Here is a 19,664-nt window from a genome sequence, read left to right as displayed (position 1 = left end):
CCCCTGACAACGGGCTGCCGCCCGCCGAGGTCACGGAGCAGCTGGCGCAGCTGGTGCGCGCGCTCTGGACGCTGCAGTACACCCCGCAGCACAGCCGCGACTTCAAGGTGAGTCTTCACGCCTTGCCCCACCGAGCCAGGCTGCCGGCTGTCGGAGGATGCAGCGGGTGCCTCGTCCTCCTCTGCTTTTCCACCGCACCCGACACCAGCCGGTGGCTGTGGCATCACCCACCTGGTAAGGGGGGGCACATGCCCCCAGCGCCCAGTCAGTGACTGGGGGGCTCCCCCCGCAGCCGATCACATCAGCTGGGACGTGAGGGCGGTGCTTCGTCCAGCGCTCCCGCTCCCCAGCTGGTGCACGTGGGGGGGCACCAGCGCCTAAGCAGGGAGCACGGCCTCTCCGGGGGTGCGTGTGCACCCCCTGCGCTCCCTACATGTTGCCACTAGCACCTTGCTTTACAACCGGTGCCTGATGCGGAGCAGGCGGGGATCCATTTCCGAGCACGTTGTGTGTTTTGGCCGATGTTTTATTGTCCCTGCTTCTGAACAGCAGGCAGTTGTGGGGGGAGAGCAGCAAGCACCAGGTGGGCATTGTCAGCTTTTCGGGTGAACAAAAACTGCAGGTAAACCTGACTGCGCATACAGGAACCCCTGGTTTCTTGCCCGGAGAGCTGTTTGTTAACCCGGCTGTACCCCAAACTCATATTGTTGCAATGGTTTGCTTTCTAGGATTAGACTAATTTCCTTCAATTTGGAGGCCAGTCTCCTGTCCTGGTTTTTTTTTTCACATAAATCTGTGAAACACTTAGGGCCTAGCGATGCTTGTGTCAGACCAGGGACTAAGTTTGGTGAATGTCCCGCATATCCAATTCTCACCTTAAACTTTATTCTGAAGTTTCGTGGCGGGGGATTCCAGAGCTCTTGCCACATCTTGAACATATTAAATACCGGCCCCCACAAACATTGCTGAGCGCTAGCAGTGCCGCCTCGCAGCTGGGAGCTGAAGAGGACACATCAGCCCTGTCTTGTTGGCGAGGCTGAGCAGCAAGTCCTGTTCGGTGTGCTGTGTAAACAGTGCTCTTCCTCGAGTAGCCTTCTGTAATCAGCTTTGCTTTTGCCTGAGGCAACGCTTTTTCTCTGGCTCTTTGGTTTCAAAATGTGCAAACAGTCCTGACTGTTCTTCGCCTCGTGGCTGGATCACCAGCTTTAATGCTAGTTGGATGCTTCCGAGGACCACCAAGTGGTCTCCCTGACATCCACATGCAGCACAGCTATCACCGATGCTGTAACATAGCCAGAGCACCGCACAAAGGCAGGCCAGGTTTCCTGGCTGCCCTGTCCTGTGTGACAGAAGTCCGTGTTTTTGTGGTGTAATCCCTTGTAGTTTCTGTGGGACCTGATGCTGGTTATTCAGTAGACACAGCTGACCGGCATAGGTAGTCCTGTCCTTCTGGAGATGCAGGTTTTATGCCAGGCCTCTTGGAGTTCAGTCTTTGTGGTGCCAACCACCTCAAAATGTTCTCCTGCTTTTCCAAAAATCGATCTTAAATTCTGTATCTTTGCCACCTCCGTGTTCACTTTGCTGCCTTATGCCTACCTCGGTGTTTCCTGCCTGTTTCAAGTGTACTCTTCAGTCCTTTCTATAAACTGTTGCATATATCCTTAGCAAAACTCAGTGCATTTACCCCAGAAGTGGCACAAGTCTATGGCGGGTGGAATAAAACGCTGAACTCCTTGGGGTGAGAGGCATTAGAGTAAGGATACTCATACTTCATAAGAGTATCCTTGGCTTGACTTGGCTTCTCTTCCAGCATAGCGAGTTTGTTTAAGGTACTACTTTATTATAATGCCTCTCTGGAGTACCCAAATTCTTGGCTAGCGTGGAGGATTCAAGAGGTACAGTGGAACTGTAACCTCCAGGACTTTGCTGTTGAGCAAGCTACAGAGAGGATTCACAGGGTCATCACAAGACTGGTTCGCTGTGTGGGGTATCTGAGCTCAGTGTGGTTCCTGGTATTTTTGTTGCCTTTATCACAGGTATGGCAGTGCAGTCAGTGGAGGCCACTGGCTGTCCTGCTCCGTTCTTGTTCTTAACAGTTAAGCCATGTCAGATGGCAGGGATGGGTATTCTTCTCTGCTGTATTTCTATACTGAAAGTAGCAGCAACCTGTTCCACATTGCCTGCTCAGATGTATCCTTGAGGCAATGCAGTTTGGACTTCCCAGTCTTTTAGGCTGAGCCTGTGGTCCACTCTTGTCCCTGTGCCGCTCCTCTGTTTCCATACAGTAAATCCACTGATGCCAGTCCATTGTAGCCATCTGCTCTTCCTGTGTTCTCGTTTGGAGAGGCCTTGGTTGTTTCTGCTTAGAGCTGGCCCCTATCAAGTTCTGTTGCCTCTTTTCAAACCACGGATGCATGGCGGGGCCGATCGCTTGTCTGTTGCAATGTGCTTAGCTGCTGTGTAGATGTGCACAAGTGAATAGACACTAGCTTTCAGCACTAAGTTCCCTTCTAGCCAGAGCACTGGAAGAACAACCCTTTTGACCAGCAGCGGCAATGAAAGCAGGTGTGGAAGCACTGGGGAAATGACCACCTTACTACGAATGCCTGCGCTATGCCACGTGCTTCCCAAAGAGAGGAGGAGGGATGGCAGGCCATCGCTGTGGAGCCCGTGGTGTAGAAGACTGTCTCTGAAGTCCCTGTTGCATTTGCTGCTATCAGATTGTAAGAAGAATGTATTTGGAAGTTCAGAAATGACTTTAGAGCAGCTTAGCAGCAGAGAAGTAAGCAGAGGTGCTCAGATACAGCAGTGAAAAGAGAGAAGGGGACACAAACACCTACACAGAAAAGGCTCCTGCTCTTGAAAGATTTTTAGAACATTTTATTCTCTGCTCCCTGTCACTTCTCACACCCTAGAATTCCTTTCTAGACCTTCACTTAGACGTGAGAGCTGCATCTATCACGAGTTCTCTCGGGCCTGCTGGAGAGCCTCAGAAGCAGCTTGCAGCAAGGCATCCTGCCAAAGTAGATCCCTTTCACATCTGCAAAGGATGGGTGGGCTTGAGACAAAGTTACTGCATGCCAAGTACTCAGCTGCTCCTTTGCAAGGGACCAACCCCTATTCGAGTGGGTTAAATACCTTCAGAAGTGTTGAGCTCTGCAGACCTGCTTTTAAATCCAGTGTTAAGTAGCGTTGTGTCTGCTAGCTGACAGGTTTTCACATGCCTTTAAAGGTGTAAGCAAACTCACTTAGGTATGGTTGCAGGTGATGTCAAGTACAGGAAAAGGAAGGATTGGGTTTTCAATTTTAAGAAAACAAAATAAAAATAAACCCAGAACTGATGATGGCTGTGTCTGGTAACAGGGCAGAATCTTCCCTAGCTTTTGCCTTTAGTCTCTATAAACAGTTTGAATAAAGGCCAAGAGCTTCTGGACAAGAGCAGCATATCCCCCAACCTGACAGGAGCTTGTGCAGATGTCTTGGATGCTCTGAAAGCTCTTTAGCCTGTAGCCTGTAGTGTGGTACAGAGATTCATGGCACCTCTTTGTGGCTTGGGATGGATTGCTGCTGATCCCACGTTTCAGCAGAGGCAAGATGTTGACATGTCCCTCCGTCTGAGCCGTGACTTACAGGGGCCTTGAGTGGGGCAGGTCCCCAGACTCTTTATCTCTGTCACAGTTGCGGGATTACTTCTTTCTCTGTGGTAGCCTGGGAGTAACTATTCCACCTATGGTCCATGAATCTTAACATTTGTTTTTTCCTTTTCCCCCCACCCCTCAAAAACAGGAAAAAATAAATTAAAACAAAGGGGTTGTGTGGCATGCCTCTTAGCAGCTGCAGGGATTGTGTGGGCCTGTACTAGGTAACCTGCAGGGAGAACGGAAAGGAATATTTACATAGAGAGCAATCGGTGTCCACTCCCTGGTGGAAACTGCCTGGAACCTCCTGACCCTGGCATCTCCCAGGATCTCTCCTCATTCTCTTGGGAGTGGTGATCCAAGACCTTGGGTCCAGGTCCTGTCTGCAGAGTGCAAGGTTTCCTGTATTCCCAGCCCTCTATGGGAAGTGCTTATCCTTGTAGCAGAGGTATCGTGTCCCTGCAGACCATTGTGAGTAGCTTTGCAGGTGGAGTCTGCAGCCATTCCTGGCCTGGTGAGGGATGGATCTGTTGCAGGGAGAGGAGGTCTTTGGAGGGAGTGCCGTCTGATGGAAGAGAACTGCCTTATACCTTTTTTACATAGCTTGTCAGCACTGACCTGGTTGTTGGGATGCTGACTGCGAATGCATTGGTTTGATGTGATTGGGGGGGCAGGAAAGGAAAAGGCTCCCAGGGGTGCAGGGTCAAGCTAAAATGCTGCCTGACAGTTAGGCCAATGCAGGTTACCATCTGGAGATGGTAAGCTGTGATGTAAGCTAGACTTTGTTTTAACATCCTTTTTCTGAGTGGGTGGCTCCTTCAGTTGAATGATACTCCACAGAGCACTCTCTAGTCTCTGTACATGGCTGGTAACAGGCCCCTGGAAGGAAGAGTCATGGGTGCCCAAGACAAGCCTGCCTTTAGAGTAATTGCAGTCAGTATGTGGGGTCTGTAGCCAGGGCTGATCTGTGTGGGAGAAGGAAAGCTGTGAGGCCTGACCCTTAGGGTTGAACTTGAAAAGAGCAGATGGGATAGAGGTGCAGCTATAGTCCTGTAGTCAAAACCGTCTCCTTTCGGATGACGCTGTCTCCAAGCAGATAGATGCTAGCCCACTAGCTGATTCAAAGTCTTGGTCTACATTTAGGACTGTAGCTTAGCCATGCCTAACTTAGTTTCACCATAATTGGATGCTGTATTGAATATGTGATTGACAGAACCCAACCTCTTTGTCGCTGCTCCTTTGCTCCTGAGGTTGTTATAAAAATCAGCCGGATGGCAGCTCTTGCTTGCATCAGAAATATTGATGTTTGCATTTGTCTGTACAGCAATCTTTTGCCATTGGTTTTGGGAGCACAGCGATATGCAAGGTTGAGGAGGCTCCAAGGGGGGCCTGGAAAAAGTGGGGTGGACGAGGTGATGCATGTCCTTTCTCCACTTCTCGTGGCTCCTGTGCTCATGTTGAATGTAACAGCCGGCTGATTGTGACTGCTTAGCACTTTTTCTGCCCAGGGAGAGCTGCTGCTGGCATAACAGTGCCAATCTTGCAGCCTAAGAGTCCTTTTCCCTCTCTGTGATGATATGGTTGTGCCAACAAGCATCTATTGAACAAGCAGGAGCTGGGCCTGAGACTTGTTTTTCACAGGAGACTCACCGTTTCTCTCGCTCGGCATGGCTTTCGGGCTCTGTGACGGTTTACCTAGAATAATCTCTGCCATAAAGATATAGCCTGAGATCTTCAAAGCTGCTTAAGGGATCTGGGTCTCTGACTTTCATTAACATTAATGAGAAAAGCACTTTGGAAATCCCATCTGCGCTTTCTCCTAACTCCTTTGACTGGCCTTCCTTGGGGTTTTGTTCTTCTGTCTGATTGGGTTTCTCCTGGGAGCAATCTTAATTTGTCCCTGTTTTCTTTTCTTAATCACTAATGCTATCTGCCCATCAGTGTCAGGTTATAGTAGGCAGGCTGTAAAATGTCATTCATGGGCTCGCTCTGTCGCCGTGATGCTCTGTGTACTATGTGCTGCAGACTGCCTTACTTTTATAAACTCGCACAAAAGATGGAAAGTCCCATGTTTGTTTTTGTAAGTTCAGTCACTTGCTGTTGATGGTAGGGTTGGATCTGAACCCAGAATGGACCGGTGCCAGGACCGCTGTAAATCTGATTGCTGTGTTGGAATGACAGCGATGTTCCTGTCTTGCCGGTGGATAGAAAGGTTAGGGTTTCCAGAGGTGCGGCTCTGGGGGCACTTCTTTGAGAAGCAGCTTGGTAAGTTTTTTGTGGGGGATTTGAATCGCACGCATGGGGCATGGCTTTTTGCTCTGCAGAGCCATGGGCGCGGGAAGACTGATTCCAAGAAGTTTTGTCTGCCTGCGGGATTTCTGGCGTGTGCATCACTGAGGAACCAGATGACAAGTTTGGCTTGGACTTACTAAAGGCCTAAGCAAGTATTTAAGATTTGGTTTAAATTCCTGAGCACTTGTTTGGTATAAGTTTTGCCCCCTCTGCTTCTTGGAGATGTAGAACACACCTCCCACAGGCCAATGTTGACTCTCAGTGGTTTTTCGTGAGTATCTCCATTTCTAGAAAGGTAGAGCATCTAAAACCCCTGTGCAAGGCAGGGACGTCTTGTCCAGCATCCTCAGAGGGCTGTTTATTTTCCAGGAGGGACAGAGTAGGAATTATAGTATATGAGCAACTCATGGTGGTAAAACAGAGCCCACAGTACCGGTGTTCGATCCAAAATATTCCACAACAGGTTCAAATCCTGTATGGTATAAAAGTGACATCCTGATGGGGGACGGGACAATGAGCGAGTAACAGTGGGCAGGCACCTGGCTGGGATCACATGATTCACTAGATGGCCCCTGGAGGTCCCTTCTGACCCTAGAGTCTACGAACACTTTATATAACACTCTTTAAATCTTGCTTCTCACACAAGTACAACGAAGCAGAGTCTCCTGAACCAGTTTTGGACGAGCCCATTCAAATGGTGAAATCGCACTGAACAAGGGCAGGGATCACAAAACAACTCGATCCAGCATAAACAGGTGGATGTAGTCCATCTTCTGTATTGGGCAGCGCTAGGGAAGCGGTCCTGAGGTGAAAGGCCTTCCTGTAGTCCTTGTCTTCCCTTTCTGACTGTTTCCATTCCACATTCTACAGGACTTCCGAGTTTGCAAAGGGCTTGCAAACTCCAAAGTCCTGTATTTCTGTTTCTCTCTAGGTGTTGTTCTTCAGCTGAATGTAGTTATAAGTTGGGTGGACAGTGGACTGTGGCCATTCCCTTGTCACTCTTGCCTGTGATTAACAAGTGCCATGCTGATCAATGCTGAAGCAGTCAGCCATCTTTAAAGTACCTTTTTCCTGGTAGATGGAGAGATGTTAGATGTCTCAGTTGGCCTGACCTGGTGTCATCTGGTCCATACTGGCATTATTAGAAGACTTGGAAAGTCCTTTTTCCTTGCACCTATACACGAGCAGCGAGGGCGCTCTGACGCACTGTGATTGCAGTGTGCCAGAGCAGACTCAAGTAATCGAGTCGTCTGCAGCGTGGCAATTACTATGCTCCAGCAGACTCCAGTATCTTGTGTATCAGCATCCCCACGCTTAAAAATGGTGGTGGGGGCACCTTAACTAAAGCTCATTTGCTGCCATTTTTAAGCACCAGGGCACTGACACATGAGACACTTCGGATGCTTTTCATTAGAGTGGCTCTCGGAGCCGCTTTAACTAAAGTGCATGCCCCCCTTTTGGAGCATGTGTATAAATGTCCTTGGGCTCCAAGTCCAAAAAGCCCAGACACTTTGCTAGCCTGTTAGTTCTAGGGGCAATGGACTCCCTGCCAGGTCTTAGTTTCCTATGCTGTAGTCCTCACATCTGGTATGGCCATCAGTCCCTTTCTCTCTGCAGAGTGCCAGTTGCTGCTTCTGAACTATGTGTCTAGTGCAGAATGAGGCTCTCATCACACTAGTCTGCTCTGACTGTTTCTCTCTATGCAAGAAGGAATTTGGCACTCTTTCGTTCCTTAGCCACTGGAGACTATTCCTTAATGCTGGATGCAGTTTCCACCGAGGCAGCAAAGCCATTCATGTGCTACTTCATGAGTAGATTGCAAGTTCTAGCCTGTCCCACTTCAGTACTAGGATTGAGGCCTGAATCCAGTCGCCTCATCGAGATGAGTCTTTTTCAGCCAGTTTCCCATGTTGATAGCGGTGGTGTGGGCTCACTGCTGGCATCTTGACTGCTTTGTTTTTCTGGCTTGACTTTGAGCAAGCAGGGGAACGAATACCTTCACTTGCCTCTGCCCATTCATTCAAGAGCTAGTGCTAGTAAAGGAGGAGACTGTGAAGCAGAGTGGTATTGCAGCTACCCAGTGCAATGGCACTGTTGTCTGATGCTTTGCTCTATAAAAATGGACAGCCTATTTGAAATCCGGCAGTGTGATAGTTGTGCAACTTGAGTTTTGTCAAGAGGAAATGTGACTTGCTGTTCACAGGATGCTATAGTCCAGCAAAGTGAGTTACCTTATTTAATGGTCAGGAGGGTCTGAGTCCACTTCATTTGCTTTTACTGCTTACCTGTTGCTACTAGGAGACTCCAGGCATCTTTCAAAATGCTAGCCATAATTTGCTGTCTTTTTTTTAAAATGCTTTCTGGAGCAAGTTTATGGCTGCCTGGGGTAGGTTGTTGCTTTGATCTGTCAAGTCCAGTGACTTACTGGGGATTTGAGGGGTTAGACTTTGGTGGTTAGGTGGAGAAAGACAGAACCTGAAAGCGAGATGCAGGAGATGCTGACTCAGGTTTGTAGTGTGGGTTTTGCAGCAAAGAGGAGTAGCAATGCAGCCTGACATCTCCAGAAGGCAAGGAACTAAATGCAGTGGATGCCAAGGAGGAGGAAGGAAAGAGAAATCAATGTAGAGCAGCATTGTGGCTGTGCATTGCTTTGCCAGCTAGCCCTAAAAGCTTTTGTTAATTAGATATGTGATCTCGGAGGAGGCTGGAAGCTGGAATTCACGTCACATTCTCTGGGTATGACCTCCGATATCCTTAACTGTCGCGGAAGTTCATGGGGACTTAAGCGCCGAACCAGCCTTTTCTTAGTCTCTGACACCTGTTATAAGGGGTGAGAGACTGCCTTGTTCTTGTGAATTTAAACTCAGCCCACGTTCTGTCTGAAGTCCTGGTTGCGTTAATAAATGGTTTGCCAAAGGCTGTCCTGTTTGAAAACTTGACCTTCTTTTTAAAAAAGTGGAAGTTGGTTATTTTTACTTCTGGGTGTGATTGATCTCGCTGTTGACCACATCTAAAGTAGACGGGGCCATAGAGGAGAGGGAAAGATAAGGTGGTGCCTTAGCGGGCTTAGTCTTCCTGGAGACGGGATGCTTTGAACAAGGCAGAAGGCTGAGAAGGGAAATGGTGGCATGGGGATGAGAAGTGCCTGGCCCATGATGACACGGCAGGTCATAGCGGAGGACTCCGGTCCTGAGTTCTGTTCACTAAAGCATCCTGTTTTCTGTGCATCTTTACTTTGTGTCCTCGTGTGAGAAGAGCAACCTTTCCTCCTTCCTCAACAGCATCCTGCCCACTGGTGTAGAGATCTGGGTTTGGCCAGCAGCTGCCTCGTTGACTGCGCTCAGCACCATCCCAAGTCACTTGACCCAGGCAGAAAGTTAACTTGATAGACAAGTTGGAGTCAGTGTAGTACTGACGAGTTGCTTTTTATTCTTTAACAAACTCAGAGCAAACTAGAAATGGAAGCCAGTCAGTGCAATAGCAGCAAGGTTTGCCAGACTCCTGGCAGGGGGCTGACAGGAGGTGCCCTGGGGATTTGTAGTCTATGCGGGCTGCGAAGCCACTGTTCTGCTTCCTCTGATGTCAGGACCTCTTGAAGCCATGATGTTTGTTGAGGGGAATGAGCAGGCTGCAGCACTTGCCTTTCTTTGAATAGTACCTAATGTGAGTCCTCAACGGTGGTACGCTGCCACTGAAGTGCCCACCATTCCCTTTGCAATGCCATGCTTTGTGCTGCCTGGTAATGAGTCTCGTTGACAAGTTTATATGCGGATAAAGATTCGGAAAGCAGCTCCTGGCACTTTTGCTTCCAGTGAGGAGATAAAGCCTGGTTCATCTCTGTGCCGGCTGATTGACAGAGATTTCCTTTCCAGAAGACAGAGTTTTATAACCCAGTAGTAAAATTCAGTAACCGGGGGAAAGGGTTTTGTTAATCCACAGTAGAGGCACCCTGTTTTTCACTCCTTGGGCAGCGTGGATGGTTGCCAAGTGCACTAGGAGAACCCGGGGGGAGCCAGCCCAATACAGCAAGCCATGCATCACTTGGAGGCAGATCCCAGAGCTTTATGCAGCTCAGGGACATTACATGCATGTGGCTTGCTTTTCTGAACTGAATCCTTAATTCCACGCAGTAATACTGGATAGCTTGGTGCTTGCTTGGCCAAGTGGTATGGCCTCTGCATGTGAAGGCTAGAATTGGTGTGCAGGGGTTGAGTGATGCAGTGCAAACCTTATTGGCAGCAGGGGAACCCAGCAAAATGTGGAGCAAAAGTCCATTAAGGGGACTGTAAAACCAGCTATTTCTCAATAAAACAAGTACACAGAAACTGCCTTGTAATGTAAAAAGCATGGTGAAGTTGCTGTGTTTGACCTAGGAGCTGCTTTGGGATTCATTAGGATATAGTAGTCATGGGCAAATGGCTTTCAAGTGCTGATGTTGTGTTTGAAATGGCTGTTTGCTTTCTGGCTCATGCTAAATGAGATTAGAAATTGTGATGAAGCGAGTCACAGTTTTGTGGCTGTCTGGTCCCTGTTGGCCCCTGCTTTTCAGTGTTCATTCAACAGAGCCAAGCCCCTTGCAGACGGATCTTTTTCCAGTGACATTAGGTGCTGTGTGAATGCAAGTAAACCCAGGCCTTTGTAGGGCAGGATTAGGAGTTTTAGGAAGGTTGCAGAGGAGACCATTTCAATTATTGGCATCTTGTTCTCTAAATATTCCCTATATAGATCTGCCTTGCATTGAAAAAGGAGAGCAATCACAATCAGCCCCCTCTTCTGCAGGAAAAGGGGGGTTTATGTTGGGGTCTAAGCCATGACCAACATCTGGACACCCATCACAGGAATGACTCTCTCTGAATCAGCTGGAGGGCAAGGGGGTGCCAGGCTTCTGTCTGCTGGTGCAGGCTGGGCCTGCTGGGATGAATTCATGGTTTCTGGAGGCCTTTGCAGAATCCAGCCCAGCCCAGCAGTGTGACTAACCTAGAGTTCATCTCATTTCCCAAGCTTAAGGCCACAATCCCTGCCAGAAAAGCACATCAAATCCAAGGGCATCAGCAACCCGCAGTTTAACCTGCAACCTGTGGTGGCCTGGATGCTCTTCCCTCTGTCTGCTGCTATGGCTTGATCATTTTCCCCACAGTTTCCTCTGCTTGTCCCTTCATGCTGGAAAGCAGGAGCCTCTTCTTTCCCCTCACCCTTCCATATCCATGCCCTGCTCTGTCCCCTCTTGCCCCGACCTGCATTTCTCTGTTGCTCGCTGCCTGCTTGTGGAAGCAGAGCAGTTGGAAGGGAGACTGGTCCATCTGTCTCTGCCTCCCTTGTGCTGGCTGCCAGCAGCTGAGCCAGCTCCTCCTCTGTAACCAGAAGCAGTGCCAGTCCCTTGGTGGCAGGGTCAGCTCCGGGGTTGGTCAATGGCCAGGAAAGAGCAAAGTAGTCACTGCCTTCCTCTGGGTTAGGCATCACCGTTTCTTCAGGAACCTCATCTCCTTGGCAGACAAGTGGAAGTGCGAAGCTTCCCCTCTTGGTTGTGTAATGTGTGTGTTACTGTTTTCCAAGTATTCCTCTGCAGAAGCAGCGGTCCCTTGTCCCTTCATGGAGCTGGGAGGGTGGTGCAGGGCCGGGGCTGATGCCAGGCCCAGGTCGGCGCCCTCTCCTACATGCAGCACGAGGTTTGGGTGAGTAAAGATTCCTGTCTCCCCAGAACTTTGCAACATGCAGAGAAAGGGAAAGACTAAAACCCCTTTCCCGATAACATCTGTGCCATTGTGTTCTCCAGAACTCTCATCCGTTCATGCATTGAATCCTTTCTACACCTGTTTCCTATCAGGCATGCAGTGGAAAACAGGAGGCTGACATTTCTTTTCCATTAAAATCTCTGTGCTCAGTGGAACAGAAATGGCGAGTGGGCAGCCAGTAATTCTCCTACCATTGGAATGACTTGTTGGTTTATGACCAGAGCAAGAGGTGAATACTTCTTGGGCTCTCTCTACACTTGGGTAGCTGCAGTCTCAGCATAGATGGTTTGGGGAGGGGGGTGCACCGTGACTCGCTTTGTACAGTGAACTTGCACTGTGGGCTTGTGTTGCTGTGGCTGTCTCTCTGTCAGCAAAATCCCCAATGTGCTGATCCCTAAGAGTTGCATTGTCCTTGCCCTTTCCTTTCACTTGTCTGCGGCTGCCGCTCATTGCTGACAGTGGCGTGATCGCTCGCCTGTTGCGACTTGCAGAGCTCCCTGCTGCCAGGTCACTGAATGAGCACAGGTTTGTGACCCAGTGACATGGAACAAGAGGGACTGTATCCCATTACTGAGCCGTTGCATTATCCATAGTCTGATCTAGCAAGGTGAGAAGAACATAAGACGTGCTTGTAAATGATGCTTGCTTTCTTGCTGGGATTGGTACCTGCTCCTTGGCCGGTGCAGGATTCTCTTTGCTGTATGACAGTGTGGCAGAAAGCCACTTTGGTTTCTCCCCAAAATCTCTGCCCTGTGACTATGTGATTAGATGGGCCAGCACAGAGGATTCACACCTCAGCCTGTCTCTTTAGGTAACCTGAGCTGGCTGCAGTCCTGAGGGAGGGGGGACCCGCTCCCTCTGCCTATGTGACTGGCATCAGCCACCTGGGTGGGGGGTATCTACCTGGGGAGCTGGAATCTGCCCGGTAACAGGTGACGTATTTCAAATTGGTTGGCTGACAGCCAACTGGGGCTGACTTCCACTGGACCAGGTGAATGAGGTCACGGGGGCTATATAGGTTGGGGGGGTAGGAGGCTCTCTCTCTTCGGCCATGAGGTGAAGCAGCAGCAAAGCAGGGGAGACAGAGGAGCCTTGCCATCTGAACCTAGTTCTCTCTCTCACCCCAAGACTCCAGAGGGGAAACTCAGCCAGCCTCTGGAAGATGCTTGTGAGTAAGCTACTCAATCGGATTAGATATCTAGCTGGCAGTAACACAGATGCGTGATCAAAAGGCTACCTCAGCCACACTGTTTGCTCTCTAGGATTCCTAAGATATTGCTCAATCCTGTACCCTAGTTTCCCCTACCTGTTGTAATCAATAAAGTTCTCCTTTTTGACTGGTGTGGGAGACTTATTGAGGGGTGGGTCTAAATTATGCCTAAGAGACCCCTTAGGTCTGCGGACTAAGGGAGACTGTACTTTTTGCCCCCTGACTTGGGGAAGTGCCCCAAGTGCCTGTACTGGGTCGAGTACCCGTGGGACTATTAGGCCTGTGTTTCCCTGAGGACACAGGGCCGAGACAGTCCCTTCTCAGGGTGGTGGCGGCGGCGATGTTACCCCCAGACTAGCGAGTGTGCTCCAGGAGAGGGGTTGGCCGAGCGTAAGGCGCCCCTAGGGAGGCATTCGGAGCCTGGCAGGTGGGCGGGCGCAGGGAGGTGGGTGGATCAACGCAGGAGCGCCCCCTACTGGCCTGCCACAGACAGTTCCTTCTCCTCCCCTTTACTGCTGCAGCCTCTCAGACTGTACTGGAAGAGAAGCAAATGCAAAGGTTTAAGTAAGAACAAACCCACTTCAGAGCAGTGGCAGGAAGCATGAGCAATCCTGGGAACATGCTGCTGCTGTTAAGAGCTACTTTTCAAGGGAGACTTTAGGAGGGAATTGCATCTGACACTCAGCAGCGCTTCCTGAATCACTTCTAGCAATCTCGCAGTCTGTCTTCATAGGCAGCTCTTTATTTTCTGCCCACTCAGTCTTTCTCAGCACTATGGAGACAGCCACAAGGATGATCATGGGGACTCCAGAGAGAGGAAGGGAAGGTGATAAGACCCAGCATATGTGGTTGCTGCTGATCCCCTGGCTGTTATCTCTGTGTGTGGAGAGTGCAGTGCTGCGTAACTTTGCCGCAGAGTGAAACCCCTTTGGCAAAGTGTGTTGGTCAGATCCCATCGGGCTTTTGCTTGGAATGAGGCACAGGCAACGTTTAGGAGGAGCAGTGAGAAATGCCAGCCCAGATCTGCGTTCTGTGGTGATCGGCTCTTTGTGGGCGCAGAGTGTCTGTACCTGAAATGAAGACTGTCCCAGGGCATTTCTCTCACTTAGTGCCCTTGTGCACAGCTCAGCTGCATGATGTCTTCCTGGTGAGCTAGGGTGGGAAGCTGAGCAGCAGGGCTGCTGGGGGCTCCCAGCCAGGGCTGAGGTGGAGGCAGGCTTGGGGGGAGGCTGGAATCGGTAGAGTGTGTGTGACCTGGGAAAAGTCCTGTGCATCTTCGAGGCTTTGTATTTCAGGCCTGCCTGGTCTGCCCTGCTAATCTCTAGTGGTACTGCATCGCCTCAGATGCTTGGTGTGGGTCGGCTCAAAAGTTTTTGTGCAAGTAAGATGCTGCTGCTTTGCAAACAGTCCGACCTGATGCACAGCACCCTACCTGGGAAGTTAACATAATACGATAATTGTCGCCTTTGTAAAGTGCATTTGATTAACCAGTAGCAAAAAGTGATTGCCAGGAGATCCTTCCCTTGGGAGATGTGTTTTCTAGTGTAGTCTGTCAGGGATCTGCCCTTGGACCACTGCCACTTTGTCCTTATCAATGATCTGTAAGACAATTATGAAAATGCTGCTGGCAAAACTTAGCAGAAGGCACAAACTGGGGGAGTGGCCAGTAAAGGATGGGGATGGGTGGGTTGTGCAGCCCCACCTGCATCCTCTAGTAAGGTGAGCTCCTTTGAACAGGCCTGAATGACCTTGCCTGAGGCTGCACACACCTGGGAACAAGGAGTGGAGGCTGCAGCTCGGGATGGGGTGCTGTGGTCGAGTGCCATATGGTGAAAAGGCAAGGTTTTTGGGTAGATGTGATATCTCCTATTAGACCCGTTGAGTAGTTGGAAAACAGTTCATAGTGAGCTTTTGGGCGCATTCACCCTTCATCAGGCATAGGGAGTCTCTGTATGGTGAAAAGGACTCGGCAGGTAACTGAACGTGCGCTCCCGGTGCCATGTGGTAGGTAGGGTGGGTGAATGCGATGCTGGAGCAAAACGTCAGTCTGACCTGTGTCAGCATTCGGTGCGGGAATAGTTCATGGTGTTAGAGCTGTTGAAGGCATCTGGCTCTGTGAGCATTGAGAGCTAAACTGCCGTAGAAACAACGGGCTTGTGTCCTGCAGGCTACCTCTGCCTGCGTGTGCTGGGTTTCTATTACAACTTCTCTTGGAGGCTGCTTGGCTTCTTTAATGCGAGAGTCATCACTGTCTTGTCCCACACATCCTTTGATAGATGCATGTGCGTACGTGGGATTTGGTGGGGGAGATATCAGACAGGGAGCTGTTTGTCAGTGTAATCATTGCCTGTATTTTCTTATTCTCACGTGGGAATAGTGTGTGTAAAAGGACAGCTGTTAACTAGGAGTCCCTGCGGGCAGGAGAAAGCCGGAGCCCACAGCTCTTCTCTCTTTCTGGCAAGTCGGTTCACACAACTGAAGTCTCTGAGGGTCGGGTACTCTGGGGTGTCAGGCAGTTCCCGACACGCCAACAGGCTCCAAGTCTTTTGCCTGCCAAACGCATGGTCTTGCTCTACCCAGGTGAAACTGCGGTGGGCACTGGGGTGACGGCTTGGTCTTCCTTCATCCTTGGTGGCTCTGGACTTCCAGCAAGCAGGGCAGCGGCACTTCTGCTCTGCAGTTCCCTCCGTTCCAAACCAGCCGAGACGCCTGATCCGTGGGACACCAGCGTGCGCTGGCTTTGGGCTGCATCCCATCGCTGGCCCTCCCCGCCCCTGTTTGTGGCTCTCCCCAGAACTCTTATAGTCCAGACGCTACCTGGAGGTGGCTGTCCCCATTCTCTTCAACTCTTCTTTCCACAGCAAAGGAGCAGCAACGTGCATTGATCTAGGTGCAGGGGAAATCTGGTCCCGAAGAGCCGAGTGGCTGTTAGCAGAAGCTGGGCTATCATGTGGTGGCCTGCAGACTGACCACAGCAGAAGCTGCCCCATGGTAAGAGGCTCCCAGAAGAGAGGAGTGCTGTTGTAGGAATCTCGGGTGAAACGGGGCTGTTTGCTGTGGATTAGTCTCTGCTTGTTTCCTGGCATTGCTGTTCTTGGCTGGAAGCAAGAGAGCTGGCTATTAATGCTGGCTGCTAGCCAAGGCCTGCCCACCAATGCCATGTTGCAAGGATTTGGTCCTCTAAAGGTAGCCGAGAGCTAGGAGTTCTTGCAGTGAGGTGCAGCGTCGGGGCCGGTCCCTGCAGGAGCTGGGAGGGCGAGCGCTAGCACGTCCCTGAAGCTGCTGCTGAGCTGGGCACATCGCAGGTGCTGACGGTCTGCCAGGAGGCGCAGTGTCTTCCCCCAGGAGTGCTGCGAAGGGCACAGGCTCCCCCACCCCACAGCAGCCTGCTTTGCTATGTCTGACGCAGGCAATCCCACTGTCTGCCATGCGTTGTGTTTGCCTGCAAGAACAGCTGCGTGTGGGCACGTGGACCTCTTTCCATCCCCGGTGTAGTGTCCTAGGGGTAGGAGTGCTTTGTGCGATCTTCCAGTTCAAGCCTGTTTTGTTTTTCCTAATTCCCCTCCCCCTCAAGAAACCAGCAACTGAAAGAAACCAGTTGGTATTTTCCTCCCCATTGTCACTTCTTGGTGCTGTTTGACCCAACAAGGAGCCAAAGGTGGAACTGTAAAACCAGAAGAGTGTGAATGCCTTGCCTGTGTGCATTGACAGCCTTCGGTGCTCGGAGCTGGACAACAAAAGCCAGTATGGTTGCTTCAATATGTGTTGTTTTCCGTTGAGCATGGTCCATGTGTGCTGGCTTGTGGACCCTTCCCGCTGTCTTTAAAGGGTCCTGGTTGATTTGGGGAGTGGAAGAGGAGTGATGTCCAAAAAGTCTCAAAGACAACAGAGTACCTTTTCAAACCTGGAAACTAGCTATGGGTGGCACACGGCTTGTGTGGAAGAAAACGGGGATGCTGAGAAAAGAGCTTGCAGGCTCCTGCTTTGGCTTGGTCCAGGACTGCTTTGCTCTTGGCAGAGCCTGGCATGTTCTCTTGTGAGAGGTGGCCCGCCACTGTGGTGTGCCCGGCTTTCCTCAACTGTGAAGAGCTCTGCAATACATTTGGGCATGCCATAGAGGCCTCGACACCTGCTGCAGGAGCTTTCTCCTGTATTGGGAGGGAGAGAAGAGGTGGCCACCGGCCCACTTCAAATGTGCGGAAGATGGATGTAGGCAGGGGAGCGGTTTCTCCACTGCCTTGGAGCGCCTCAGTCTAGCTCTTGCTCAGAGCCCAAATGCTGCTTCTCAGTGTTGCTGAGCCAGAGCTGCCACCTTACCAGAAGCTGGGCAAAGCAGTTTAAACTTGCAGCGTTTGCTACAAATACCTAATGCCCGAGGCTACGTTGCCCACTCTCAAGTGTTTTTTTTTTTTTTTTTTTTTGTAACTAGAATGATAGGGATGAAAGTAGATCCAATAACTTGCTCTGTCTCTCAAGCTCACGGCACAGACCCGAGGGTGAATGATAACTTAACAAAATATTCTCCGAGGAGGAAGGAGTGTTTTTTTTTTTTTTTTTTTTTTGCATGGCCTTTTCTTGTGTGGTGATGCCTCTGTGTCTGCTAGTTGTTTTCTGACACCTTACCTCTAAGTCCTGGGAGGTTCTGTCAACCCCACGAGCCCTCCTACCTTTCCTGGCCGTGGAGCCCTGCCCTTTTGGGGTGCAGGTGCTCTTTGTGGTGTTTCTTTGGTGTGTATGAGACAGATGCCTGTGCAGATGCAGAGGTTTAAGGCTTTTGCAGACGGACAAACCCCATGGGACAGTATTGGGAGTGGCTCAATCCCTTAGCCTCACCTGCTGTTTCAGGGCATCCAGAGAAACAGCAACCAGAGAAGAACAGCCCTTTCCCCACCCCGTCCTCTCTGGCCTCATTTCCTAAGGGGATGAAACAAGAAGCCCAACTTCCTTTTCTCACACCGGGTTTAGCAGCTGCTTAGCGAAGAGCGGAAGGGTGGGTCCTAGGAGCAGGTGTGTGGAGTGCCCAGCCCTCCCTGCCAGTCCTGCAACATGCTGCCCAGCCAGCTCCATCGCCCTGGTCCTGCAGGGATCGCCTGCCCTGGGGCGGGGGACTTGAGGCAGTTGCTTTGGCGCTCCTTGCGCTGTCATGTCTGGTATGAAAAATAACTGCTTCATCACAACTATTTGTCTTGTTACGTGGCAGCTGATAAGAGGCCACCATCTCCAGTGGGTCTGGCTCGTGGCACGGAGTGTGGTCTGAATGTGCATAATAACACTGGCCAAAGAGCTTGCCTATTAATAGCACTGCAAGGCACTGGTGGTAGATCTTGGGTGATGACTTGGTGGCAAGCTCTCCAGGGCAGGGCGCAGTGGAGCCTTGTCTTGGCTGGGCCCCCCAGGTGCTCTGACAGTGTGAACAGTAACAGGGGAGGGTTGGGCACGGGGAGCCAGAGCAAACGGAGGATCTGCTGCCGCACATCAGCTGTGAAGGGGATACGCTGGGTGGACGCAGATAGCGAACAATGTGCTTGGGGTGACTCCATGGCCAAGCTGAGCTCAGTGAACGTTTGTCAGAGGTGCATGTTGTGTGGCCAGAGGGCTAAGCAGCCTATGGCCTTGTGAACAGCAGCCTGGGCTACTGGTCCCTGACATTGGAGGGAGGAGGTAGAGCTGACAAATTGCAGATTTTATTGCTCAGAAACTCTATCTGGCAGCTCCTGATTGTTTTTCCTTCGGAAACAAGCCTGAGCCTTTACTTGGGTGTGTGTATGGACTTCTGAGAAGAGAAGCTTCTTGGAAGTCGGAGTGACATGGGTGCATTGCTTCAGTTCCTGGCCTGCAGCTCTCTGGGTGCATGCGTGTTTCTCTGGAGCCCTCACCCAGTCTGGAGCATTTGTGCTGGCCTAATGGTCCGTGTTCGTTGCCGATATGCTCTTCACTGTGGACTTGCCCCCGCCCTGTGCCTGTCTTGCCTGCGTGTGCAGAGTTTGTCTGCTGCTCTGTGCCTGCAGTGCCCAGCAAAGCAGGTCCCTTCCTGTTGACTCCTTGGGTGCTACTGTAATACACATGGCATGCAGTGAGCATGCCTGTCTGCACGGCCTAGGGCAGAGTAGAACAATGTGAATAGACTGGGACTAGGGAAATGGAGTCCAGGCTAGCTGGCATGTACCCGCAGGGCTGTATGCTATGTTGCTGGGGAGAGCAGGCTTGGGGGGGTGGGGGGTAGTGCCTGTAAGATCAGGACTCTCCTCAGATTGTTAAGCTTCAAGCAGGGAGTAAAAGGGATCCAAAAGCCATGATTCTGCTCCGTGTGCATATCTGTGAAAGATGAGAGATTTCTTACACACTTGGCTTTGAGCAGCATCGAATGCCCAGCATGTGACCTGTGCTCTACTTTACAAAGGCAGTGGAAGAGCTAATTCAGGCAACACCATCTAGTGTCGGTTGGAGCAGCTGATACTGTTCCTTGGGGAAATGCAGTTTTGATGGTATCCACCCAGGACAATCGTATCCTCAATAGCAATGCTTCTAATCAAGGAAATAAGCCTACGGTTCTGTAGCAAACTCCCTGGTCCCTTGCCTCAAGAAGCTTTTGTCAGGACTGGCTGCTGTGGGTATGGTGAAGGCTGCATCTGATGCTAGTGCAACGCACCCCAGTTCTGCACGCTGGGTCCTTTAAGGAGTGCTTAGCAAAGGAAAGCAATGTCCCCTGATGGTAAGGCTTGACTGATCCTAGGTAATGTTTTCAGTGCTTGTGGCCCCTTGGGGGAGAGGGTAGTTGTACCTGGAGTTTGC

The 19,664-nt window shown here is 50.8% G+C and overlaps 1 protein-coding gene across 1 annotated transcript in view; it reads left to right on the top strand.

The window, feature by feature from the left end:
* Positions 1-2: 2 nt before the first annotated feature.
* The window catches only part of USP31 (ubiquitin specific peptidase 31), a gene marked incomplete at its 5' end in the record, with an annotated part of 37,653 nt that continues 17,991 nt past the window's right edge, over positions 3-19,664 (top strand). The window contains one exon of the mRNA XM_019542119.1: positions 3-107. Within this exon, the coding sequence (XP_019397664.1) occupies positions 3-107 (105 nt within the window). The remainder of the gene's footprint in view (positions 108-19,664) is intronic.

The sequence above is a fragment of the Crocodylus porosus genome, unplaced genomic scaffold (assembly GCF_001723895.1).
Source record: "Crocodylus porosus isolate Cpor-Errol unplaced genomic scaffold, CroPor_comp1, whole genome shotgun sequence".
In the NCBI taxonomy this organism is placed as follows: Eukaryota; Metazoa; Chordata; order Crocodylia; family Crocodylidae; genus Crocodylus; species Crocodylus porosus.
This window is presented reverse-complemented; position numbering and strand designations above follow the sequence as displayed.